The sequence below is a fragment of the Phodopus roborovskii genome, unplaced genomic scaffold, assembly GCF_943737965.1.
Source record: "Phodopus roborovskii unplaced genomic scaffold, PHOROB, whole genome shotgun sequence".
Lineage (NCBI taxonomy): Eukaryota > Metazoa > Chordata > Mammalia > Rodentia > Cricetidae > Phodopus > Phodopus roborovskii.
This window is the reverse complement of record NW_026125052.1, coordinates 993,594-1,020,973: the sequence shown is the minus strand read 5'-3', so window position 1 is coordinate 1,020,973 and position 27,380 is coordinate 993,594. Positions and strand designations below refer to the sequence as shown.

The 27,380-nt window shown below is 37.9% G+C and overlaps 1 protein-coding gene across 1 annotated transcript in view; it reads right to left on the bottom strand.

The window, feature by feature from the left end:
• Acaca (acetyl-CoA carboxylase alpha) overlaps window positions 1-27,380 on the bottom strand; it is a 263,758-nt gene that overhangs the window by 147,065 nt on the left and 89,313 nt on the right. The window contains exons 6-16 of the mRNA XM_051183059.1: window positions 25,727-25,836; window positions 24,238-24,319; window positions 23,016-23,114; window positions 21,355-21,461; window positions 20,240-20,350; window positions 13,036-13,245; window positions 9,472-9,642; window positions 7,009-7,170; window positions 6,549-6,712; window positions 3,207-3,357; window positions 1,425-1,528 (exon numbers count right to left, since the gene is read on the bottom strand). Of these exons, the coding sequence (XP_051039016.1) occupies window positions 1,425-1,528; window positions 3,207-3,357; window positions 6,549-6,712; window positions 7,009-7,170; window positions 9,472-9,642; window positions 13,036-13,245; window positions 20,240-20,350; window positions 21,355-21,461; window positions 23,016-23,114; window positions 24,238-24,319; window positions 25,727-25,836 (1,471 nt within the window). The remainder of the gene's footprint in view (window positions 1-1,424; window positions 1,529-3,206; window positions 3,358-6,548; window positions 6,713-7,008; window positions 7,171-9,471; window positions 9,643-13,035; window positions 13,246-20,239; window positions 20,351-21,354; window positions 21,462-23,015; window positions 23,115-24,237; window positions 24,320-25,726; window positions 25,837-27,380) is intronic.

Sequence of the window (27,380 nt, the reverse complement as noted above, 5' to 3'; positions counted from 1 at the left end):
AAACAACAAAACACAACAAAAAGAACACTAAAGAATTTGTTAATCCATTTTTACATTCATAGGGAACCCATTTAGCTAGGTTAGAGATGCACGCTGAGGAAGAGAAATGAGAAAGAAAGGACTGGTAAGGGGGCCAAAGTGTTCAGGGAGTTGAAAGTCACACCAAGGGATTTAAATTTGAGTCAGCAAGGGAATACAAGCTGAAGGTTTTAGTGTATGAGAATAACATAGTGAGATATTTATCACAGGGCTTGAAACCTCAGTTCAATTTTCAAAAATTTGCTTCTTTTCTTCCTTTCAGATACTTTGAAAGGGTCCAATATAAGTTTAACAACACAGAAAGAAATAAAGGGCCTGCAGTTAAAGTGCTTGGATGTGATTACTCCTTTGACCATTCCCCTGGGGACTTGGGCAGAGCTTAGTCTCTGGAATCAACCTACAAAATTAGTTCAGCTTCATAGATGTTTGACCCTTCACTTCAAAGACTTGTGAGGTCATCCTGAATATCAGCTCAATTATTAATTCCTGAAATATCCTATAGGTAATATAGGAAATATTTAGGGTTTGAGGCTAGGGAGAAATGCTGGATTTTATCCCCACGGTTTAAGTAGCTTTTCTCAGGAAATCATGTTTGCTGCAGTTGGATTTCAGTGTTTAAAAAACTAAATTAACCTTGGAGATGGGAGTTGGCTCAGTGGGTAATGTTCCTGCTATAAAAGCAAGAGGATCTGAGTTGAGATTCCCAGTGTCTGTGGAAAGCAGAGCACAATGACAAGTGTCACTCCAGCAGTGGTGACTGTAGCAGGAAAGGCTGGGGTGGTAAAAATAGGCATATCCTGAGAGTTCATTGGCCAGCAAACCTAGCCGAATTTGTGAACTCCAGGTTTAGTTAAAGACTATCTCTAAAAATGAGGTGAGGCCAGACATGGTGGTGCATGGCTTTAATCCCAATAGGAAGGTGGCTCTCTGTGAGTTTGTAGCCAGTGTGGTCTATATATCAAGTTCAAATATGGCTAGGGCTACATAGAGAGATTCTACCTCAAAAAAACAAAAACAGAAAACCAAATAAACAAAACAAAAACCAGCCAACCAAACAAAACCAATAAAAATAAAGTGCAATAAAAAAAAAAAAGACACCAAATGTCAACCTTTGGCCTCCAATCACATGTTAACAAATGCAGTTACACATGTGTATACCCACATGAATACATATTTAATACATATACACTCTTAAAAAGTGACCTGTTCTACTGTGGCACAAACTAATTTCCAGCCATTCACCCTCTCCTTTGCCACCAGTTCATGAATAACAAATAGCACTCATATGGTGCCAGGAAATTGCAGAAAAACAAATGGGCCTCTTCGCTGTAGTTCTGTACTCTCCACCACTGGTTGGCTGACACGGACACAAGAACAAGGCCTACCTTTCTAAGGAGTGAAGGAAGTTAGATACGCTATTCCTCAGGCTTACATCAGCCACATGGAGAGCCCCACACACAACTCCCAACATGGTGTCAGGACGTTCTGCCTAAAAACAACACAGAACAGATCAAAAGCATGGTCATATGACACCAAAGAAACTTACATAAAGCCAAAATCAAATTTGCTATGACGAAACATCATTATTCCCATACTCATTTTTGAACCAAGAATGGTACTATACACCTGTAGTAATCCCAGCACCTGGGAGGTGGAGGCAAGGAGAATCAGGAGTTCAAAGGTCATCCTTGACTACACAGTGAGGTTAAAGCCAGTTAGGGGCCCGAGGGGTGGTGACGTTCTAGTCCCAGCACTCAGGAGGCAGAGGCAGGCGGATCTGGGTGAGTCAAGACTAGCCTGGTCTACAAGAGCTAATTCCAGGACAGCCTCCAAAACCACAGAGAAACCTTGTCTCGAAAAACAAAACAAATAAATAAATAAAAATAAAGCCAGTTAGGACTACAAGAGAACTTCCTTTTTTTTTTTAATTTATTTTTATTTCACGCATGTTAATTGCCTGCATGTATGTAAGTCCTCCTGAGGCCAGAGGGCAGCATCAGATCCCCTGGAACTGGAATTACAGGTGGCTGGCTATGAGCTACCATGTGGCTACTAAGATCTGAACTAGGCTCTCAGGAAAAGCAGCCAAGTCATCTTTTCAGCCTCCATGAGACCTTAAGAAACATAAGCAAGGACTAATGCAGATGATAGACACAAGTCATTCAAGAAGACATAAAGCCAATTGTTGTAATTCTAACTCTGTCATTGATCTTTCTTCCTTTTCTTCTTTCTTGGTAGTGAACAAATGCATAAAAATAATATCAGTAGTTAAAGAATAAAACTCAATGTGAAATCCCACAACTTTAGAATGGCTATTCTAACTGTATTGAAGTTCATTGAGATATTTAGACTTGGGGTTTGGTAATTATCGTCTGTGATTATTTTTTTATATTTCTGGTTGTGAGCCTAACCTTTAATGGCTGAGCCATCTCTCCAGACACTGTGGTGATTTTTAATTGCAAGTTTTTTGTTTTTAGTTTAGGCACAATCAGTTTATTATAAAAAAGAAGGCATGAAAATTATTTACATGGTGAATAATTCAGAACATCAGTGGAATGGGCAGCTTCATATGACACCATTTCAACAATGATTTCAGTCCACATACTTTCCAAGAATGTCACCATCTCTAAATAAGAAATAATCTTTGTCATCTATAATTACTTTGATGCCTCTGTATTCTGGGAGAACTTTGACTCCAACTTTCACATTGACCGGCTGAATCTCTCTACCCTTTCCTTTCATGCCTGGTCCCACAGCCACTACTCTTTCTTGCAATACTTTTCCTTCAGACTTTTCTGGAAGTATAATGCCACCTTTAGTCATAGTTTCAGCAGCATTCCTTTCAATTAATACTCTGCCAAGGAGTAGGAGAAACTTTCTGAAAGCTTGTCCAGCCATGATTTGTACCAGTGAAGCTTGGACTATAAACTTGGGCTGCCCCTACTAGGACCATCTAATTGCAAGTTTTTAATTATAAAGTTTACAAATTATAATAAAGAAACAACAAACAAACAAAAAAATCCCTACATTTACCTTTAGAATTTGAAAACAGATTTTAAAAATAATTTTCCTTCTACTCCCTGTGAAAGTTTATATTGAGCAAATCAAAGACTAATTCATAAACAGACAACCAATCCCAACGGCTATGTGTGCAGGAGAACACACACCTGCACTTTTTCTGCAATCAGTCTGTCCAGCCAGCCAGTATCAATTCTATTCAACTGAAAGCTTTCGGTCTCCAGCAGTTTGATCAGGTATTCAACTGTAGTTCGAAAGTCACCCCGAATAGACAGCTCCTTCAATGCCACCACCATATTTCTAGGGGAAGAATAGAAAAAATTTGTTAGAGCCACAAATATTTTGTTTCATTTTTTTGGAGGCTTAGCAGGAGGACAGGCAATTCCAAGAACAGACGAGGGTATAGCTGTAATGCTGCTCATTTTCATGTACTCCAGATAGGAAAGGTTCCAAGAAGTAGTATACAGGAGTTTTGGCTGGTATTACCACAAAGCATCAGAAAATCAAAATATTTCACCATAAACAATACAGGCGGAACCATTCTCAGTGTTCACTTTTCAGTTTTCATTGTTTTAGTCATTTATTGCTGAGTAGTTAGAACTTGGGCATTAATTTTCCAATTCCTTAAATCTTAATTTACATACCATTGTTACTTTCTGTATCATTTCCATGCAACAAAACATACTTAAAGACTATAGTTTAGTAGATTTTGACAAGGTTCCCCCCTCCCAAAAAAAGAAGCGACAGACTGGAGTTGGCTGACAGCTGCATGCATACTTCTGTCCTTCTATAATCCCAATGTCATCATAGTTGCTCAGTACACTATATTTTTATTGCTTGTCTCTCTTCCTCTGGATTATAGAATACCATGAGGGCACAGACTTTAATTAGTCTTTACTGTCAGGCCCAGAATAATGGTCTATCTGTTGAGTATAGTGAATTTATGAACGACTGGAGAGAAGAAAGAACAAAACAAACAGGAACAAGAAGAAAATAAGTGCTGTGTTCAGGAAACAGTGTGACTGAGACAGAGGGCTTGGAGACAGTGACAGAGGCAAATCTACCATTCTGCAAATGTTCCTTGAATGCTGACGAAAAGGGAATATATGAACTATACGTTTATAGTTGAGGAGATATAATGGTAACAACATAGATATACTTCTGTATTCATGGTATTTACAATATGAGAAATGATATTGGATGTGTGGACTAAGACTATTATAGAGATATCTAAAGGTCAAGCAAAGAATACAGATTAGCTATTAACAAAGAATGCAACAAAAAAAGCTCTGAGCTGAAAAAAGAACTTTTAACAAAGTATCAGGAAGCAAACATATTGCAGAAACTATTGCAATATGCTAAAAGGTGACCTAGTCTGCTTTCTACTGCAGAGAAATACACAGAGCAGATCAGAAGAAAGAAGACTTCTGATCAAGTCATTGGACATATCTTGAAGAATAAAATCAGTGGTCTGCTTAATCAAGACTGAAACAAAAATGCCAATAGAGACCAGTATGGGAACACAAATGAGACAGGGAAAGTGAAGGGGGACTACCTAAAATACTCAACTCATGTCCCAATTAAAAGAAGCAATCACATAAAACATTGACTACAGGCTGGCAAGCTGGCTTAACCTGCCACCAAGCGTGATTACTATAGTTCAATTCCCAAAACCACAGAAGAACTGACTCCGTCAGGCTGCCCTCTCCTACCTTTCTTTCCACCCTCTCTTTCCCTCTCTCTCTCCCTCTCTTACACACACACACACACACACACACACACACACACACACACCATTAGCTTACTAAAGCAGTATAAGGCAACTTTATACAATTTTTTTTTCTGATAGCACTGCTATAATTTTGAAAATTTTCACATACGTCTTGAATAAATGTAAAGAATACAAAGTACAAAAGGGAGAAACAGTGAGACTTCCTCACTTTTGAAGCATTAGTAAAAACGTAAGAATAATACTAGAGAGATGGCCCAGCAGTTACGAGCACTAGATCCTCTTATAGAGGACCAGGGTTCATTTGTTAGCACCTACATGGTGGTTCACAACAATCTGTAATTCCACTTCCAGGGAATCTGACCCTTCTTCTGACCTCTGTAGGCATCACCACGCATGTGGTTCACATACACACATGCAGGGAAAACACTCATACACCTAAAATTAAAAAAAAAAAAAAAAAAAAAAAAAAAACCTAACAGTAACAAAAAACCTCTTAAAACTATTAACAAATACTAAGGGAATACCCACTCTGTGAACAGTAAGTACAAAGGTGAAGGGAATGCTATTAAATCTGTGGCATAGGCAACACATCCTTAAAGCTTAAATAAAAACAGAAAGAGAAGTTTAGAAAAAGCTCAGAGGTAGAGCATCCATAAGGGCCTGGATTCAATCTCTAGCACCACAAAGAAATTCAGGAAGGAAGGGAAGGAGGCTGGGCTCAAGAAAGGAAATGGCAAGGGAGGAGAAGGGGAAAGAAAGGGAAGGAAAAAAGAGAAGACAGAAAGAGGCAGATGACCTCCAAAGCCACAGAAAGACCTTGTCTTGAAAAACTAAAAAAAGAAAAGAAAAAAAAAAAAAAAAAAGAGTCAGATGAACTACTAATTTTTAATCTGGGACAGATATTTTAAAACATATACTAATCAAATTACTTCTTAAGCCCCTATTTTTTAGGCAAGTAAAACTGCTGATAATTTGATACTTATGGCTAATAGAATATTTATATTTAATATACCATTTATATTTTTATAAACTGTTGCATGCTTTATAATACAATGAAGTCTCTTACATGTGATTTTCATGATTATTATATTCTTTTCATAAAAACAATCAAGATTCTAATATTTTAAATGTCAAGACATCATGGTGATTGTGGCTAACAATACTGCATATCTGAAAATGCTAGGATTATCACCAGAAATAAAAAATGGTAAAAATGTTAGGTAGTGCAAATGCCAAAGAGCTTGATCCCACAAGGCATGCATATAGCAAAGTAGCATGTGGTATACCAAAATATACATCCATGCACATACAGATATATACATACATTTATATACACACATAAAAATTTTACCTGTCACATTAGAAATTTAATGACTGAGTTGTTCAAGTCACAGTTACCTAAGAAGCACTTTATTCTGATGACAGATGCAGACCTTTATTTAAATTATCTGATACCTAATTCATGGTCAAGAATCTACCACTCCCCAATAGTACTACCATTACTGTAAAATCAAAAACAAAGCAAATGATTTCATGTGTTTGGGGGGTGGGGGAAAGACACACAAGAAGCAGAAAAACATCTGCCAAGTACTATAGAATGTAATACAACATGAACTCAAATGCAAACTAAGATATATTTCTTCAAGTAAACTCTCCACAGCAGCATTTTCACAGCAGATAAAGAATTATCGATTATACCTTCACCAAGGATTAGCCCAATTTAATTAAGCAAAATGCAGTCAAATGCTATTATACTCACGAAATTGCTTCTTCTCTATTTTCTCCCCAGGAAAAGCAGTGACCGAACTGAGAGTCAGCAAACTCATGAAGTCCCCCAGCAGCAGCAACACTGAAATAACCCCAAACGTTCTTATTGCTGCGAAAATTAAGTTCCTGAACTGTTCCTGAGCTGGGCTTAAACCCCTGTTAGAGAATGAAGAACATGAGAGACTACATTGAACTTCCAAGGAAAAGAACATTGGTATTCAGCGTTCAGGCTCTGGGATCATCAAGTACAACTGACCCAAAAACCATGCAAGCCAAGCCCAGTGCTATAGTCCCACAGATGCTTCCTGAGTGACTTAAGTGAAATTAAACAACCATCACACACCTGCTCGCAGAATCTTTTTATAAATTCCCCTCTCAAAAGTTCTAAGACTTTTCAAAAGCATGTCTTCCAACACTTGTCTTAATATTAAGTCTTTTAAGTAAAGGGTTACCTCATCTGGATTTTCACTGGTGATCCGAGCAGCAATTACATGGCCTCTTGGGCAAGGAACATGAGCAGAATTTTCAAAATCAATGGGAGCATCACCCCAAGGAGATACCCCATACATTATACGAATATCTTTGATCCTAAATAGAGGGATCCCCATGGCAATCTGAAAGATAATAAATTACATGTCATTTTCCACAGACCCCTTTTCTTAACAGATGGTAGTTATCAAAATACCTAAGAGTCATAGCATGTTTTTGAAGATACTACTAAAAAATTCTACTTTTGTAAACTGTATTCTACAATCATCTAAACTACATAAAACAATTCAGTGTTAAGGGTTATTTGCTAGGATTAATCCCCTTTCTTACAATGTCCCCAGATTCCTAATGTGACATCTTCTGCTGTCATTTCTCCATGGATGGATGAGAATAAAATTATCCATGACAACAGTCAGTCAAAAAGTTTAGATAGCTAAAAAGCCATAACATTACAACGATCTCTTGTGCATAGAAACTACTAAAAAAAAAAAAAAAAAGTAAATGAACCTTTAGATTTTAACTTGGGAAGGACTAGTGGCTGTTCCCACAAAGGGAGGACATGAAAAAATACCCAGGGAAGGATATGATCAAAGTACACAACAACTATGTATGAAAATGTCATAATGAAACCTTTGTTTTGAGACAGTCTTACTATAGAGCCCTGGCTCACGTAGAACTTGCTATGTTGACTAGGCTGACCTCAAACTCACAGAGATCCTCAACCTCAGAGAGATCTGCCTGCCTCTACCTCTTGAGTGCTAGGATTAAAGGCATGTGCCAGCATACCCACAAAACATGTAATTTTATAAAATTAATATACCCTAATAAGAGCTAGTGAAATGGCTCAGCAAGTCATTAAATTTAATATCCAGATTTATTTAATTGGAGGAAAGAACCTACTTCCAACAGTTGTCCACTGTCTTCCAAACACATACTGTGGCACATGCACACCCAAACACATAAATAAATTGAAAAAAAAAAAAAAAAAAACCCAAAAATGTAAAGAAACCCACAAAAACCCTTGAGTTTTTTTAAGGGGAACTTGCAAAATGTTCTCAATAGAATGAACCAGCACAGACTAGAAATGAAGCAGGTTAAAAATAATATCTAATCTTATTATTTGCTTCTACTATTTACCATAGTATTTGTTTCTCCGGCTAAAATAAGACCATAGAATTAATAGCTACCACGTTATACATTATTTTTAAAAATATGCACTACCACAGTCTTTCTAAGAAAATACTGACCACCACCTTCATACAGACTTGCTTCAATAAATAAGACTAGAAACATGAATGGAGGTTAATACCAAAGTTATGAAGTTTACTATAATTAAATATTAAACTAAGCAGATTTTTTTTTCTTTGTTTTGGTTGTTCTGAGACAAGGTTTCTCTGTGTAACCTTGGAGCCTGTCCTGGAACTCACTCTTCAGACCATACCTCTGCCTCCCCAGTGCTGGGATTAAAGGCATGTACCACCACCATCCAGCTAGATTGCTTTTAAAAATATTGATTTCTTTAAAATGTATGTGTATGGATGTTTTGCCTGTCTGTGCACATGTAGTGACTGCAAAAGCCAGAAGAGGGCACCAAATCCCCCAAAACAGGAATTACAGACTATTGTGTACCACAAACTGGGTATTGGGAATCAAATCTGGATCTTCTGGAAAAACAGCCAGTACTCTTAACCAGCTCTCTAGCTCCAAAGAAGACTGACTTTAAAGCCTTTCTTTAAAATGAATCTTTCTTCTCAAATAGTTTATAGGCTGTTTCTAGCTAGATACTACAAGAATTTTTTTTTTTTTTTTATGTTTGAACAAATCAGAAAACTAATCCATACCCACATGACCCATATTATGAGAAACAAAGATAAGGAGTGTTGGGGAATACTATTTTAAGGTGTGTGACTTTTGTTTATGTTGCATTTATTTAACTCTGTGAAGATGTGTTACTATGCCTGTCTAAAACACCTGGTGGTGCTAATAAAGAGCTGAATGCCAATAGTGAGGAAGAAGCGAGAATAGGCAAGGCTGCCAGGCAAAGAGTTTAAAATAGGAGTGAACAAGGACAGGAGGACTGAAGGGCCAGCCACCGAGGCACCTAGCCAGCCACTGCGTAAGAAAGATATAGAGAAGTAAGAAAGATAAAAGCCCAGAGGAAAAGGGTTGATGGGTTAATTAAAATTAAGAAAAGCTGGCTAGCAACAAGCCAATCTAAGGCCAGGCAATTATAAGTAATAATAAAACTCCATGTGTGATTTATATGGGAACTGGGCGGTGGGCCCTTCAAAAAGCCAAAGACAAAAACTTCTCATTACAGGTGAAACTGTGGCTTATTTGTGCTTTGTGCTCATCAGTGTTTTAGGCATCTCTGAGATTTCTAAATTCTCTAAGCTCTAACTTGAGCCCAGGTCAGTGTGACTTACCTGGAGTTGTGCTGCAGGAAGATTGACATCAGCTACCATCTCTGTACAAGGATGTTCAACCTGTAGCCGAGGGTTCAGTTCCAAAAAGTAGAAGCTTCCATCCTGGCTGTATAAGTATTCCACAGTCCCAGCACTCACATAACCAACCATTTTGGCAAGTTTCACTGCACACTTAAAAGATAAGAAACTGTAAGTCTCTCACTTGTCCAGCCATTGCATCACTGTAACTACGTACAGCTGTCTACATACCCAATGCCTGTATAAGCCACCAGACTCTGAGCCACATTCAAAATAAATCACACCCCTTGGGACATGGATGAATAAGTCAGTGAAAAAGTGGGAGAAAGAAGTGTTTTCAAATCAATCACAAGCAACCTCCCACCAGACAAAAGGCATAGAGGCAAAACAAAGAAGGCAGCAAATTCTTCATTGTCTTCTAATTTCCAGTATTCCCAATATGATCACCTTCTTAGAAACACTGCTACCCAGCTAAAGGCTGGGTTTTCTAATCTCTCATGTAGCTGACTAATTTATGTTTTCACCAATAGGATTCAAGCATTCGTAAGTGAGATGCATAAGCATACATAACAGATTTCAACCATGCAGATGAGAATAGTTAAAAATGACAAATCAAAATATAAAGGACCTGAATCTTAAGATGGTCTTGTGAAATTATAACTGTCGAATCAGCCCTGTAAAATTTACACCAAACTATAATGATAAACTTTTATCTTCTTAGGGTAACTGAGTTTTTTGGATCTTTTTATTATAGCAACTTATCCTATTATCCTAACCAAAATGGTCATTAGGAAGTACAAATGGAGTGTTCTTATTTTACAAATTAAAATATGTGATGTCTATTTTAGCAATAAGGTAGAAGTTAACAAGGAAACATACTGCCAACTGGAAAGCTGTTACAGACTGACACACTTAGTACATGATTTCCTACAAAATAGCTTGCTTGCTACATATCAACTAATTCTGAAGGAAAAAAAAAAAAAGGTAAGGACTAGGGCTGAGTGGATAGGGTGCTTGTCTAGCATGCACAAGGCTTTGGGTTTGATTTCTAGCACCATATAAACCAGGTGTGGTAACAAATACCTTGAGGGGATGGAGGCAGGAAGATTTAAAGTTCAAAATTATCCTCAGCTACATACAGAGTTTGAACCCAGCCTGAGAGATACAAAAAACGGCCCCCAAGAAAGACAGAGACAAAGCTTAAGATTCAAGTGCAACGCCCATAATCCCAAGCACTCAGAGAGCAAAACAGGGGGATCTCTGTGAGTTCAAGGCCAGCCTGGTTCTACTTAATGAGCTGTAGACCAAGTAAAGGTACATGGTGAGACTTTGTCTCATACAAACAACAAAAAAAGATTAAGAAAGTTGAAAAGGCAAACTGCTTTTTAGCCAAAGTCAAGAAATTAGACTTTTACACCAAAGCAACTCAGTGTCAAATAGATTAATAAGAAACTAACTGCTTTAGTTTCAGCTGGCTTCAAAATAGTCAGAGAGAGTGGTAAGCTATGTACAAAATCCAATAACTAAGAGTTTGCACATCTAAAAGAAATCACTACATCTGATTATTCCAATTTGAACCTGAGTAGAAGTAAATAGCTAAGAAGGTTACTAAGTATTTGAGAGCATTACATTTCAGAACAGACCACAAGCCTGGAGTGACTAACTCATGAAGTAATATTTGTACTTCTAATTCTGCACCAGTAGGAATCAGGCTATGAAAATTTCCCCCAAAGGAAGTACAGCCTGCAAAACCCATGTTACAGAAACTAAGTAAGGAAGAACTTCACACAGAGTCAATTCGGTGTATCAGGTGTATTATAGAATAATGGCAAATGAGCATACTTACTAGCAGCAGAACCATGGGCAGCCAGGTCTGAGTTAGTACTCCACTATGTAACAGGGACAGCACAACTACTACACAAAAAGATTTCTTAGCTTGTGTGGGAAGAGACAAAACTCTTTTAGATCACTGGCCCACGGACAGAAAGGAAAGTACTTCACCTAGAACTCTTCAGTAACCTGGAGACCCTTGATCTGATATACCTATCTTACAGAGCTAAGTGACTGTGGTGACATCAGTCTGTCTTCCTTAGAGAAAGAACGTGTTCTCAGCCTGAACCAACAAACAGGAAATGGATAGCAAGAACAGACTATGGCACAGGTTACTCCAGGCCTCTAACAACTTTTCTTCATCTTTTTAGGAAGAATTTCTCAAATTTCAGCTGGCATATGGTCATCCAGCTAGTGATGAATGATTCCTATGCTTGGTAATGAAGAAATTGCATGCAGAGGAACATGAGAACTGTAATATGTGACTTATGTATTCTGTTATTATTGGCTTGCCCTCTAAGAGCCACTCCACCCTGGCTACAACTGGAACACAATCATGGAGTTTGCTTCATTATCAAAATTCTGACACCACACAAGAGCAAAGGTTGTCAAACCTTTTTGGTAAAGGATGAGATAGTAATTATTTTCAGTTTTGTGGGCCATACTTTGTCACATCTATTCAGCTCTTCACTGCAGCAATAAACAGTCAAATAAAATATTTAAATTACCGAGTATTACAAAACTGAACATAAAAACTAAAATTTTATATACACAAGCAAACAGCAGGCTGGATTTGGTCTGTGAGCTGAGCTATAGTTTGCCAAGCCCCATCGTAGGGAAGGGTAGAACAACATACTTAGGTCTCTGGAGGAAGCCTGTATCTTAATTAGAATGAAAGAGATCATTAGGAAGTTATACCTCATTTAAATCACTGTATTTGAGGCAGTCCTATTATAAAAAGTGAATGAAAATAAGCTTCTAAGACAGAGTATAATTCAATTTGTTTAGAACTCAGAACAATAGAAAATGAATCATTAATATTATCAAGAATGAACCATTCTTCCAGGGAAGAAAAGAAAAAAGAAAAAGAGCATGATCACATCCGGAAGCTACAACTATTTCCAAGGCACACTAAATGACAAGGAAATCCTTCTTTGTACAAAAGCACTAAATACATAAGCTCACAGATACCTAGAGAATAATGAATTTAAATGAAATCAGCTGAAGATACTTTCTTTTTAGACAAGGTCTCAGTAGATAGCACAGAGAAGGCTGGAGTTCTCCACCTTCCTCAGCCTCCAAAGGGTTGGAATCCTAAGTGTATCACCATGCCTGGCAGAAGATTTGATGCTAGTCAACCCAGAAAACTATACTTGCTCTTCATGAACTTGTTAAAAATCCCAACTTACTTATCTTACTAAAATTATCATTGGTTTTGTTGTGGTTGCTTTGGGGTTTTTTGGGGGGGTAGTTTTGTTTTGTTTTGAATATTTTTGGTTTGTTTAGTTTTTGTTTTTAGTATTAACTATTTTTAGACTTTGTTAAGTTTCTTAACAATTTTCCTAAAAGATCAACATCAGAATATGGTATTATTATCCATTATCTAGAATCACTGCTTAAATTTTTTCCATTCCTATAACAGTGTATGAGCTGAGGGAGATGTGTCTCTGTGTAGGAAGACAGAGATGGAAGCATGGAAGCATTTAATAGACACACCTGTTCCATGTGTTCAAATACTGCTGGAGTAGCAATAGCCGCAGGAGCTTCTTCAATGATCTTTTGATGCCTGCGCTGTACAGAACAGTCACGGCCAAACAAAGAAATGGCATTGCCATACTGGTCTGCTAGAATCTGGACCTCCAGATGACGAGATTGTTTTGCTAGTCTCATTACAAATATAGGTGATCCAGGGACTTCAGCTTGAACCTGTGTTGGAAAAGGAAGCAAGATTCTTAAGCAGTAAGGACTTTTTTTCTATACTGAAAAGTTGATTTGCTTTCAATAAGCAGATGCCTAAAAGTTTCCAGGACTACATTAACAGTGAGAATACAGAACAGAAGAAATACAGTCCATGCCTTTATCTATCTTTAACGTGCTGTGTTCTTAGTTATATCACCAGTATTAATTAAGGAATATGAAAATATGTAATACCAGTATGTTAAAAGGGGCAAACAAAATAATTGAAACACACACATACACAAATCTCACAACAGGGGAAAAATATTGCCATCTACTAAAAAGATAGTCACAGGTAGACTGCTCCTAACTAGATGATTTCTTAATTTACATTATTTAACACATGATGGTGCTGAAGTCAAAGGTCTTCCATCTTGAGTTCTGAGAAACACTGTCAGTGGGTGTAAAAATCTTAAATTATCATTTAATATTTGTCAGGACTTCAAAAATATCCCAATGTTTTCTAGTTTCTAGGATGTCTACTAAGATTTCAATTGTTGATCATCCTCTTCTTCTTCCTCCTCCTCCTGTGTGTGAGTTTGTGTGTGTGTGCGCACGCGCATGTGTATGTGTGATCCAGGATCTCACTGTGTACCCCTAGCTGGCCTAGAACTCACAGAGTTCCACCTGCTTCTTCTGTGTCCCCAGTGCAGGGATTGAAGCCTGACTCAACTATTAATCTTCTTAGCCTTTCTCAAGTAGACTTTTTGCTCCAACTGCTTTCAGATTGTATGTATGTGTTTTCCTTTCGTTCTTTTTTTTTTTTTTTTTTTTTTTTTTGGTGGGGAGGGGGTTGAGGGAGGCATATGACACATTTATTCATAAGCTTAGGTATGGTTTTTCTTGTAATCACCATGTTTGAAACTCTGGGTTTTGTTATTTGTGTTTGGCAGCTTTTGTTAGTTTGAGAAAATTCTTGGACATTAACTTTTCTGCAGCTTTTGGCTCCATAATTTCTTCAACTATTGCTTTGCTTCATTCTCTTCCTCATATCTGAGTGTTAAAGTGCATTAATGCTAGAGAATGGCACTGTAGCTACATACAGCTAAATTCAGTGGCCCACTGAAAATGTCAACCACTCTTGCTCATGATGCTCAGCTGTACAGTTCTTCTGCAATCATGTAATATCATCTAGTGGTTCACATGGCCTCTTTCACAAATCTGGTGATCCGTGCTGTTGGCTGGTAAGTACAGACAGCCTCAACTGGAATGTGCTCATTTCTGTTATACATGGTCTCTCAGTCTCTCCAATGGGCTTTTCAGTCTGGTACACAGCACAGACCAAACTTCTTCAGTACAATTTTCTTAGAGGATGAAGGCAGAAGCTGCATGTCCTCTTGAAGTCTAGACTCCAATATATGTATGTGACTTTGGTCACCTAATAGTGGTCTAAGCAAGCCACAAAAATGGCTACAATTCAAAGAGTGGGAAAAGATATACTCTTCATGGGAAGAATAGCAAAGTAACATTGCAAAGAGTATACATACAGGAACGGGAGGAGTTATTGTGGCCATCTCTGCAAACAATATACTATGGTCCACCCTGTGGCCACAATAATTCACAGACCTCCCACATGCAAAGTAGACTCACCCCCTCCCAAGACCCCTAAAGTCTCATCCAATCATGTAATCAGGCTTGACCTCCATTGCTCTCATGACTCATGTCCAGAAACAAGAGTGCCCTTGGGTGCAGCTCCTCAGTTACATTGTCTTCATCCAAAGACCTGAGAACTAAAAAGACAAGTTATCTGCCCCAAACCCCAAAATTTAATGAGGAGACTGGAGAGAGAACTACAAAGGATATTCTTGGTCAAATGGAAAGTACTGGAGATGCTCAGTGGTCACTGATTTCACAGCAATCTTGAAATCCAGTTTCCTTTATTCAAAGAGCAAGAATTATCTATTTATTTTTGGAGATTTTATTTTATGTGTACAGATGTTTTGCTTGCATTTACGTCTATGGACCACATGTGTACTTGGTGCCAGAGAAGGCCAAATGAGAGCATCAGATCCCCTGACTAGTTGTAAGTCACCATGTGCGTGCTGGGAATCAAACCTGGATCCTCTGGAAAAGCAGTCTGTTTTCTAACTGCTGAGCCATTTTCCAGCCCCTTTTACTTTTGAGAGTGTCTCATGTTGTCAGGCTGGTATAAAACTCGGTATGTGTCTGAAGATGACCTTGAAATTCTGATCCTGCTTCACTTATTTTAGTGCTGAGATTACAGGCATATACGACCATGCCCAGATTGTGTGATGCTGGGAATCAAACCCAGGGCCTCATGCATGCAAAAACAAACATGCTACCAACTGAAGTACACTTGCAATCCCTCATCTTTTGCAGTTATTCAACATTAGTAGATACTTTCAGTATTTTGCTTTGAGACCTTCTTAATCAGATTTATGTTTTCATGAATTACATTATCTTTTAAAAGCTTTTTCAATTATCATTATATAATTATATGTATTTCTGTGTATGTCTGTGTGAGGGTATGGGCACATGAATCCAAGTACTTTTAGAGGCCAGATGAACACATCAGATATCCATGAGCTGGAACTACAGGCAGTTGTGAGTCACCTAATAGCACTGGGAACTGAACAGTTAAGCCATCTCACCAGCCCTGAATTACATTATTTTTTTTAATTTAAATTTGAAACAAGATAATTTTACACGTCAACCCCAGTTCCCTCACCCTACCATCCTTCTCTATCACCCCCACCAAACTCCAATCCATCCTATTTCTGACCCCGAGGGAGGGTGAGGCCTTCCATGGGGGATCTTCAAAGTCTGTGTCATATCATCTGGAGCAGGGCTTAGGCCCAACCCCACATGTCTAGGCTGAGAAAGTATCCCTCTATGCAGAATGGGCTCCCAAAGTCCATTTGTATACTAGGGATAAATACTGATCCATTACTAGAGGCCCCATAGACTGTCCAGTCCTTCTAACACCCACATTCGGGGAGTCTGGGTCAGTCCTATGCTGATTTCCCAGATATCAGACTGGGGAGCATGAGCTCCCCCTTGTTCAGGTCAGCTGATTCTGTGGGCTTCTCTAGCATGGTCTTGACCCCTTTGCTCATCATTCCTTCCTCTCTGTAACTGGATTCCAGTAGTTCGGCTAGTGTTTAGCTGCGGGTGTCTGCTTCTGCTTCCATCAGCTACTGAATGAAGGCTCTAGGATGGCATATAAGGTAGTGGTCAATCTCATTATTGTGGAAGGGCATTAAAGGTAGCCTCTCCACTATTGCTTACATTGTTAGTTGGGTTCAGCCTAACAGATCTCTGGGCATTTCCTTGCCAGATTTCTCCTTAAATCTGTAATGGCTCCCTCTATTATGGTATCTCTTTTCTTGTACCCCTCTATTCTTTCCCTGTCTCAATCTTCCTGCTCCCTCATGCCCACCTCTCCCCTCCTCTTCTCCCCTTTTCTTTCTCCTAGTTCCCTCTCCCTACATTATCTTTTAAATTATCTCAAATAATAGTTTTGGTTTTTTTTTTTTTTTTTTGCTAATTGTTCCACTATTACAGAACATAGGTAACCTTCTTTCCAGATTCCATTAGCAATACTTTACTATAGTCTAGTTTCATTAACAGTTTGCTCACATTCCTACAATATCATTAATATCCACCTAAGCATATTAAGCTCATGAGCTAATTCTAAAGGCAATTTTTCATGATGGTAGCATACCTTTTGCTATCAATTTCTCTGTTAGTTATGTTTTGACAATTGTTTCCCTTTATTGTATATTTGCTTGTTTGGCAGTACTAGGGATCTAGTCTAAGGCATAATATATGCTAGACAAGCATTCTATTAATGACCTACAGCTCTAGCTAACAAACTTAAAAATAACAGAGGGGGGGGGGAAATAACTAGTGACTTGAAAACAGTATTTTGAGCTAGACTTAGCTGGTAACTTATCACTTGTGTACTGATGCAATCAAACAGCTCAATTAGGGTTTGATAGTCTAACAAAGTCTCACTGACATGTTCAAATGTGGTGTTACCAGTCACCAACAGGACTCAGAGGACTTAGCTGGAAGAACTCTGCTTTGATTTGTATGGCCTCTCTTTCTCTAGTAGTGGTGTAGAATGGTTATTTATGTGGCAGTTGAAACAACCACTTGAAACATAAGATTCACAATTTGTACACAATTTATGCTGCCTTCTATTGGTCAAAATAAATCCAAGGGTGAAAAAGAGGATTGCTTTACTTGATGGTACAAGGCATGATCTTATAATGTATAGCAAAAATGAGTAAAGGAACAGGTGTTTTCGTGGTCATCTTTGCAACTAACGTATTATTCTTTTTTGTAATTTTTTTTATCTTTTTGTCTCTTTTTATGCTTAAGTCTAAATTTTCTTCTTTATTTCAATGATTTTTTAAATTTTAACATGCTGTGTAATTCATATTTTGATGTCTTAATTTTAGTTATTATAGTTTCAGTCCTAGAATGTTTCTTTTTTATTTCTAATTTTCTGTCCAAATTCTCAGACTTGCCTTCAATTTCCTTAAATGTACTAAGAATAGTTACTCAAAGCCTTTGTCTAATAGTCTAAATCCTAGTTGGATCTATTTGCCCTGACTTTTGTTCTTGGTTTTGAATCATGCAATTTATATGACTATTAGCTTTTAACTGGGTGTTTAATATACCATATGAAAAACATTAGTAGTAATAATCTGAAGTTCTCTATATACACTCCTCTGGAGAGGATGGAAATTTGCTTTCTGCATACAGATGGGTAGGAGCATTGGCAATTGTAAGCATAATACCCGAATAAAGGTGAGTGATTTGAATCTGGGATTTAATCCCTATATGGGCAGGTCTACATCTGGCTAATCTTTCTCCTTTGATACAGACCTTCAGGATCCCAATATAAATAAAAGTCCTTGGGTCTTCCAAACCTACTTGTTCAACTACCTTTAAAGTCTAAATTTTGTCTTCTTACTCTTATGAGACAAATGAAAAATATGGACCAGTTTCATAGTTTTTTTCTTCTTCTTCCCTGAGGAAAAGACTTTGTTTTTGTTTGTTTTTTGAGAGTGGTTCTTACTATGTATACAAGGCTGCCCTTAAATTTAATATGCTTCACACTCCTGAATGCTGGTGCTATGTGTGTGAGCTGTGATGCCCAGTTAGTTGTTTTATCTTAAACTAGAAGATATCTCTGTGAAGAAAAACAAAAAACAAAACTATGTCTTCAACTTCTAAACTCATCTCTGAGTTTCTATTTCTTCTCATTCTTTTTTTTCTTTTTCTTAAACCAAGGTTTCTCTGTGTAGCTTTGGCTGTCCTAGATCACCCTCTGTAGACCAGACTGGCCTCAGACTCATAGAGATCCACCTCTGCCTCTAGGGTGCAAGGATTAAAGTCATGAATCACCACCACCTGGCCTTTTAAAATTCTTTACCATCTTGAACAGCTTCCAATCTCTTAATAGACTTTAAATAGGAAAAAAAAAAAAAAAAAAAAAAATCTAATGCACTTTTCCATTTTTGTCCCCTACAGTATATAACTAAATCAAGAAGGGCCTTAATTTCTGATCCCCCTGCTCCATATGGCCATACCACCCTGAACATTAATCTCATTAATTATCCTGTTTACACCTCCTATTTTTGTGTATGTATATGTATCTGATTGTATTTGAGAACACAGGTATATACCACCACGGGTTTGAAACTAAGGCATCCTGCATGAATAACAAGTACTCTACCAACTAAACTATGAAATCAGCATCATGATTCTGCATTTTTAGTTGCTTTTGAATGTAAAGATTGATTTAGCTAGCTATTATTAGAAATTAAGGACTTCCGCATTAAACAAACTCTTAGTGTTCTGGAGTCTTCATATACTTAATTCCAAGCTAAAAAATAGTTAGGAAATATCTGTGTTATAATTAATTAAAATGTTTTTACATTATAAAAGCAAGCCTTTTTCTGAACTCCATGAAACATTAATCTACCTACAAAATTAAACTCTAGAAAAGGAATATAATGAAAAGAACAGGTGATAGTAAACTTCTGACATTCAAAATAAAATATAGTTAAGACAATACTTTTACAATTTTCTTTATCAAAGCATAGCTTTTCCTCTTACCCGTTGACAGTTAAGCAAATTTGCCACTGAATGGTTTTAAAAAGGAAGTAGGGCAATCACACAAAAGGATGGTATAAGGTATAAGAAAAAGTGTTAGCAACATCACAAGGTAAAACCTGTCTCTCAATTTTCTCTTTTTTCTGTCACATCTTTTCTTGAGTATTGGTAGAAGAAGAAAAAAGGTATCAAACATGTGAAGGTAACTCAGGGTAGAACAGAGAAGAATTTTGTCTCCCTTTTATAACTTACCTATAGTGTGGCTGCATCAAGCAAGGGTAAAGCCAAGAGAAATGATTGGATAAGCTCTCTGAGGCACCCAATCCACACATACTGAAACCTATCATAGGGTTCCAGTGCCAGGATGTGATGGCCACACAGCATAGGCAAGGATATGAGCTACTGATCAACAGCATAGAGAACATGGTAAAAACTCTAGGGTCTCCAGCCAACTTCACATGAAGAAAGGAAAAAAGCTATCTGAGAGCTTGGCATCTGGCCAGCATAAGGGCAAACAAGAGCACCATCCCATCATACCATATCCTTACCTACAAGGGCAAAACAAGAGCACAAGAATGTGGAATGCCATTGTCTCTTCTTACCATCATGAGATACTGTGAGTCACACACACCATGTAGAGAAGAGCTATATTCTATATAAGAAAAGCTACTGCTTGAAATATATAACTTATATAGTTAGTTCATTAATTCCTTCCACTTCTATGAATAATCAGATAAAGGCTCTAGACAAACCTTAGATTATATACACATAAAAATAAAAACATTTTCTGTATATCTAAATTACAGTATAAGGTAAATCACTCAACTCTAATATACATGGTAACTCAAACAAACAAAATCAACTTGTACTCTACCTGTCTGAAGAGGTTAGGAAAGTCATCTGCATTGTTAACTTTTCTGATTCCCTTCCCTCCTCCTCCCTCTGATGCCTTAATCATTACTGGATAACCAACTTCGTCGGCTGCCTTCAAGAAAAAAAGAGAAAAATGAAAGAGCCATGTTAATTAGAGAAAGAGAATTGGTATTTTCTACTTTAGGTAAACAGTCATTAAAGAGATAGGCATAGTGGCACATGCCTTTAATGCCAGCACTCAACATGCAGAGGCAAGGGGATCTCTGTGAGTTCGAGGCCACCCTGGTCTACATAGAACATTATAGGACAGCTAAGTCTTGTGTCAAATAAGAAGAGAGAAAGAGGCATAACTGAGGCTTCCAACTAGTTCACAAGTGAAAGAGAAACACTGGAGGGAACTGTAAGGCAAAAAGGGGTAATAGGGGGTTACATTTCTACAGAAACAGAATAATTATGAGCAATAATAATACTATCAGCCTTTCTTGGCTCACTCCTTCCCTCCTCAATGGGAAAAGTTATTTGGCTGGCCAATTTGGAAAGAGACACTGGGCAAGCTTGCTCATGCTCTTCCTGAGATCAGCCCACAACACTGAACACATGCTCTTGTAGACTCTCAGTCATATAATAAGCTTAGTTATAAAAGCTGTCTTTATGGAAGGAAGTCTGGTTATTTAGTACTGCTAGTTAAGAGAGGGAAGAACATAGTCAATTCTCTATTCATCCCATAAATTTCATTGTTGCTATACACATAAGCCATTTTTACAAATACCTCTAAAACAATAAAGCTGATAGACTGACATCTACCTGCCCAGCTTCTCTGATTTGATTCACAAGGGGAAAGGGATGGTGCTTGTTGACCATCCCTCACAAGATAACAGCTGGTAGAGAGGAAGAATCAGTACCTCCTTAAAACACTGAATTAACACCCAAGAAACTCTTTGCAGGTGAACAGTCCCCTTCAAAACTACACTGTTTTTAAGTTTAAAGTCACTTCCTTACTCCATACTTAAGAAATATTTGTCCTGGTTTCCAATCTTCATGCTAGTAAGGATGTACATCATGAATCAGACTCCAATTTGTAACTAGAATGGACCACCCCTGGAGTCAGTAACTTACCTTCAGTCCATCATCCACATCCTTCACATAGCCTTTCTCATACAGATCCTGTGGAACATTTAAGATGCGTTTTGAAAAGTCATTTTCTTGCCAATCCACACGAAGACCTACAATAGATGATAATGACTTGAGATCACCTATGAAAGCCCCTGTCAATCTTCTGCCCTCTATCAAAAAGGATGTGTAGTCTACACTATCCTGATGCTTGCCATGGAGTGGAGATTGGTCTTGAAATTGCAATCCTGCTGCCTTTGTATCCTGAGTATAGGGATTACAAACATGTTCCAGACATTCCACTTTGTAATATCTTCCTTTAAAAGCTGTTGTATTTAACCAAAGACTGAAGGTAGATGGAAGGGTGGGGGGACACAAGAATACTGTAAAACCTTGATCAGTCCTTGGAGATAAAAGTATTCAGCCATAGCATAGTCTACCATTTGGGGTTCTTAGACTAGAAAAAAATCAAGGAGAGTGGGCAGAGATCTAATTACAAAAACACAAGGATTGGAGGTAGGGTGGGAACACAGGGGAAGGGGAAAGGAAAGAGGGAAGGAGAGGGAGAAGCATGGCAGACTTCTCACAGTAAACACAGGCAAAATACCTTCAGTGTTTTCAGACCTGCTCTGGGGCCAGGGGTCTGAGAAATAACTCAATCTTTATGAGTCTTTGGAAACGGAAATGGCGGTTTTATTGGTCTCAGCAGAGTCATGATTCCATGCTCCCTGAATATCTCTGTATTCAGCTCCAAGGGGAACATTACAGCCTCTCCATTCAAACAAGAACAAATTCAACCTTTTAAACTATTTGACCCAGCAGGTCTGGAGAGGATATGGCAATCCCCTGGAGAGCCAAAGGAACAAGAATTCAATAGTCATTCCTATTTTTAAAATGTTTACTTTGCTGCTTGAGTGTAAATGCATAAAAGGGAGAAGAGTGGGTCTTATTATTATTTGCTTTTTTAAAAAATTCACATGACAATCTAAACAATTGGCAAGGACAATTCATTTCTCAATTTTTCTTTTCTTTTTAGTTTTTCAAGACAGGATTTCTCTGTGAAATAGTACTGGCTGTCCTGGAGCTCACTCTGTAGACCAGGTAGGCCTCGAACTCACTGCTTCTGCCTCCCAAGTGCTGGGATTAAAGATGTGTGCCATCACTGCCTGGCTCAATTTTTCTTTTTATCCCTCTGCTTGTTTGGGAGAAAAGTGACTATTGACATCATCTTCTACATCCATAGGAAACAAGGGCAGGCAGACTTCTATGGAAGTGAGATCAAGGTTCTTCATAACAATCCAGGTTACTCCTTAGGCACTGCTGAAGTCTAACTGCCTCTAAGGATGAGATCTACCCTGAGATCTGAAACCAACTCCTACCCCTGCCATAGTATGTGTCCCAGAGTTTATCCAAATCAAGTCCCCGTATCATTACAGATCTGAGTTTAGTATCCAGAGCCTAGTACTCCATTTTTATTCCTAAAATGATTTTTAAAAAAAATCACAAGAGTAAATAGAGAATGACAAAGGAAGGCCTTTGACACTTAGGCCTCCACTCTGCACTTACACACACACACACACACACACACACACACACACTATATATATATATCCATCCAAATACACATATAAAAATTAACAAACAAAAAACAAGAACTAATTTCTTACCACTGCCACTCCAGGGAAGAGTTGGGATGCCTGCAGTTTGAGCCACAATCGAGGATGCAATCTTATCCCCCAAAGCCCACATAGCCTGGCTTGGAGGGCCTAAAAACAAAAGACAAGAAAGGAACCTGAACAGCAGCGTCTCTGTCTCCTTTCTGATCCATATATTTGGCCTTATAATTATTTTTATATCACTCTTGTACCATCCATGACATATAGTGACCACTACCATTTTGATTCATCTTTGCATTGTTTCTAGAAGCCAATGTAGTAAACTTGTTGCATACAGAAAAAGCCCAACATACAGAAATTGTTTCATTAAAGTTCTGGGGGGAAAAAAATCTAATTTTATGAATCATGATCCACATTAACCAAGAAACAAAGTAATTTCTCTAAATCTATACCGTAAAGATGGTAAAATTTTAGGATTTACATCTGAAAAATATACTACTTGATCTTAGGAAACCTAACAAAACTGTTTTTTCCCCTTAATAATGCATACAAAGCATCATTAGTATCGGAGAGGCCATGTAACCTCCATTTTTCCTTCTGCCAAGATAAGAGTAAAAAAGGTGGAAGAAACAGCTCTCACTGACAAAATATAAATTATATACTTAGATAGAACAGTGCTAATTCATATTTAAAGACACTGGGGTGTCCTAAGTGGTCAGTTACTTGTACTATCAAGAAACAAGTCCTCCTACATGTTTTCTTAAGGTTAATGGCAAAGCTTTTTAAACAGCCAATGTTTCAAAACCAGTGTTTTCCATATTCCAGATTAAAGGACTCAGGAACAAAAGACATCTTCAAGATGAAATGAAAAAACTCCAATTTAAGAACTGAAGAGATCAAGGTTCTTCATAACAATCCAGGTTACTCCTTAGGCACTGCTGAAGTCTAACTGCCTCTATGGATGAGATCTACCCTGAGATCTGAAACCAACTCCTACCCCTGCCACAATATGTGTCCCAGAGTTTATCCAAATCAAGTCCCCGTATCATTACAGATCTGAGTTAGTATCCAGAGCCTAGTACTCCATTTTTATTCCTAAAATATGATTTTAAAAAAAAAATCACAAGAGTAAATAGAAATGGAGGTTTGTGGAAAAAAATGAAGGAGGTCACTCTGAGAGTTGCTTACTGACTTAAAAACAAAACTAAAACTACAGAACATAGAGAAAATTGACATAAGAAATACAGCAACAGTATAGTTCACAAAGGCTTACCCATGAAAGCGATGCCATTTTTTAAGAGTAGCTCTGGAAGCTTGGGGTTCTCAGAGGCATGACCCCAGCCAGCCCACACTGCCTACAACAGAATAACAATATGAATCATTCTTAAAAGGCGTACCAAGAAAACTACAAACTGCTTTACTGTATCCAGGCTGACCCTACTAGATGTGGTATAATAGCTCCAGGGCAGCCCAGTAGTTAATTCAACTTTTATGCTTGACTGCTGTCAAACCTTCCACAGAACAACAATGAGCAGTTGATTGTGGCAAAAACCCTCAAGAGAACAAAATCAAGTGGAATCAGAACGCTACATTCAGTCTTGCTCTTTAGGAAATGCAACTCACTGCCCTTCATTCAGCTAGGTTCTCTAGAGTTTTTTAAAGAATGCCTGAAAACTGGGCATGGTAGCGATCACCTTTATTCCCAGTACTCAGGAGGCAGAGGCAGGCAAATCTGAGTTTGAGGTCAGCCTGGTCTATAGATGGAGTTCCAAGACAGCCAGGGCTACACAGAGAAACCCTGTATCAAAAAAAAAGTAAGAAAGAAAAAGGAGGGGGGAGAGTAGGGAGGGGAAGGGAAAGAAGGGAGAAGAGAGAAAGGGAGGGAGGGAAGGGAAATCCTGACCATTTTCACATTCTGGCCACCCAACTCCCTAACTCTGCCTTTGTATCTAGTGATGGCATGGTCACTTAAGTCTAGTAGTGGTACTCAACCTATGGGACACAACCTCTTTTGGATCAAAAGACCTTTTTACAGGGGTCACCTAAGACCATAGGAAAACACAGATATTTACATTATAATTCTTAACAGTAGCAACATTAGAGTTATGAGGTAGCAACAAAAATAATTGTTTGGTTGGGGTCACCACAACATGAGGGACTATATTAAAGGGTCACAGCATTAGGAAGGTTGAGAACCATTGGTCTAGAGGATATTTTCCCTCACTGGGCTTAAAGATATTTACTCTAAATTTCTCAACCGAGCATGAAAGGAAGAAATAATCTTCTAAAACAGCACCATATTGTAGTTAAGATATTCTGCAGGAAATAGTTCTTAGGATGGCTTGGAGGTGAGATGCACAAAAATCTCTGAAAGATCTTTCTACACATTCTATTTCCATTATGTTTATTTTTAACTATGCCTTCCTTTCCATGTCTTCTTTCCTTGTCTGTTATAATTATTTCGTATAAAGACATTTATGAATTTTCCAGGACTGGAGAGATGGCTCAGTAGTTAAAGAGCACTGGCTCTCAAGTTCAATTCCTAGCACCCACATGACAGCTCACAACTATCTGTGGCTCCAGCTGCAGGAGACACAGGCAGGCAAAACACCAATGAACATAAAATGAAAATACATCATTAAAAATTTATTTTAAAAAAAAGAATTTTCCAAAAAGAGACTTTACATTAAGTTATCTGGATAAAAGTTCTACACTTCTGACTACATGTAAAATGGGTGAAGTTATTTCTCCAAAACTCTTACCTGTACAGGGATTCTTTTAGCAATATCAAGAATTAATTCCACATTTGCATAATTGTTGTTGTTTGGTCCTCCAGGCACTGGAACATAGTGATCTGCCATTTTAATGTATTCTGAAAACAAACAAATTTATGAGGAAAACATAATTTTATACCAAATTATTATGACATTGCAAAACTATAGTAAGAATGGAGACTATCCTCAGTAACCACATAATAAATGACACTAATGTGATAATTTCTACATCATTTCATTGGAGGTTGTGCTGTAACAAATAAAGCTTGCCTGAAGATCACTGTGTGGAGCTAGTTACACTAGTTTAACTATAGAGGCCAGGATCGCTGTGAGTTCAATGCCATCCTGGGTTATAAAAGATTACATCAGTCTAAAAGAGAAACTGAGCTTACATCTTTGATCACAGCACTTGAGATCGCATGCCTTTAAGCCCAGCACTAGGGAGGTGGCTGGGCAGAGAGAGGAATATAAGGCAGCAGGAGATAGGAGCTCAGAGCATTCAGTCTGAGGATTTCCCAATAGGTCTGATGATTCGGTTGAGGTAAAAACTAGTGGCTGGCTGCTCTGCTTCTCTGATCTTCAGGCAATTACAAAAGAGTTAGACAACACATTCAGGAAGTAATAAAACTATTTTTACAAAGTCAAGTTCAAGAGGAGATGGTGATATTATACAACTGCAACTCCAGCATTCAGAAAGTGGAGGAAAAAAAATGCCAAGTTTGCAATCTGCCCGGGCTACAAATGTTTAAAACAGGTCAAACCATCCATTGTCTACCTCAGAGATATTAGCTCATGCTATAGCACCTCTGAAACCTTACATAATAATAAACCAGTGGTCCTCAACCATCCTAATGCTGCAACTACAGTTTCTCATGTCATGGTGACCCCCCCCAACCATAAAATTATTTCACTGCTACTTCATAACTGTAATTGTGTTACTGCTATGAATCATAAGTATCTGATATGTGATGCCCAAAAGGGTCATGATCCAAAAGTTGAGAACTGCTGCAATAAACTATAGTCAGTTTAACAACATGCTATGCCTCTCTTACACATTCTGACATGATATAAGTTTATGTAATATAATCTTTAAATGAATACTTAATATTTCAGTAGCCTATAATTCACTTATCATATTGATGGAAATATAAGAGCACTTAAAATTTGGAAATGATTACGATAATATATATCATGATGGCTGGAGAGATGGCTCAACAGTTAAAAAAAAGCTCTTACTTTTCCTGCAAATGACCTGAGTTCAACTTCCAACACATACATAGCAACTCATAATTATCTATAACTCCAGTTCCTAGGAATCCAATGCCCTCTTCTGGTCTCCATGGGCATCAGATATATACATAGGCATCATCAGCAAAACACTCATACACATAAAGTAAATCTTAAAATAGTATTACATATATCATATCCTTATATCAATGTACAGTTGTATTTTTGAGATCTGTTCCTGTGAGTAAAACTATTAAGTCAAAGGATATTTACATTTTTATATTCTCATTAGCAATATGAGTAACCAATCAGGCCAGCACAGTGGATACAGGCACTTGCTGTGAAACCTTATACTTCAAGTTGGGTCCCTGGCATTCACATGGTAGAAGAGAACTGAACCCCACAAGTTGTTCTT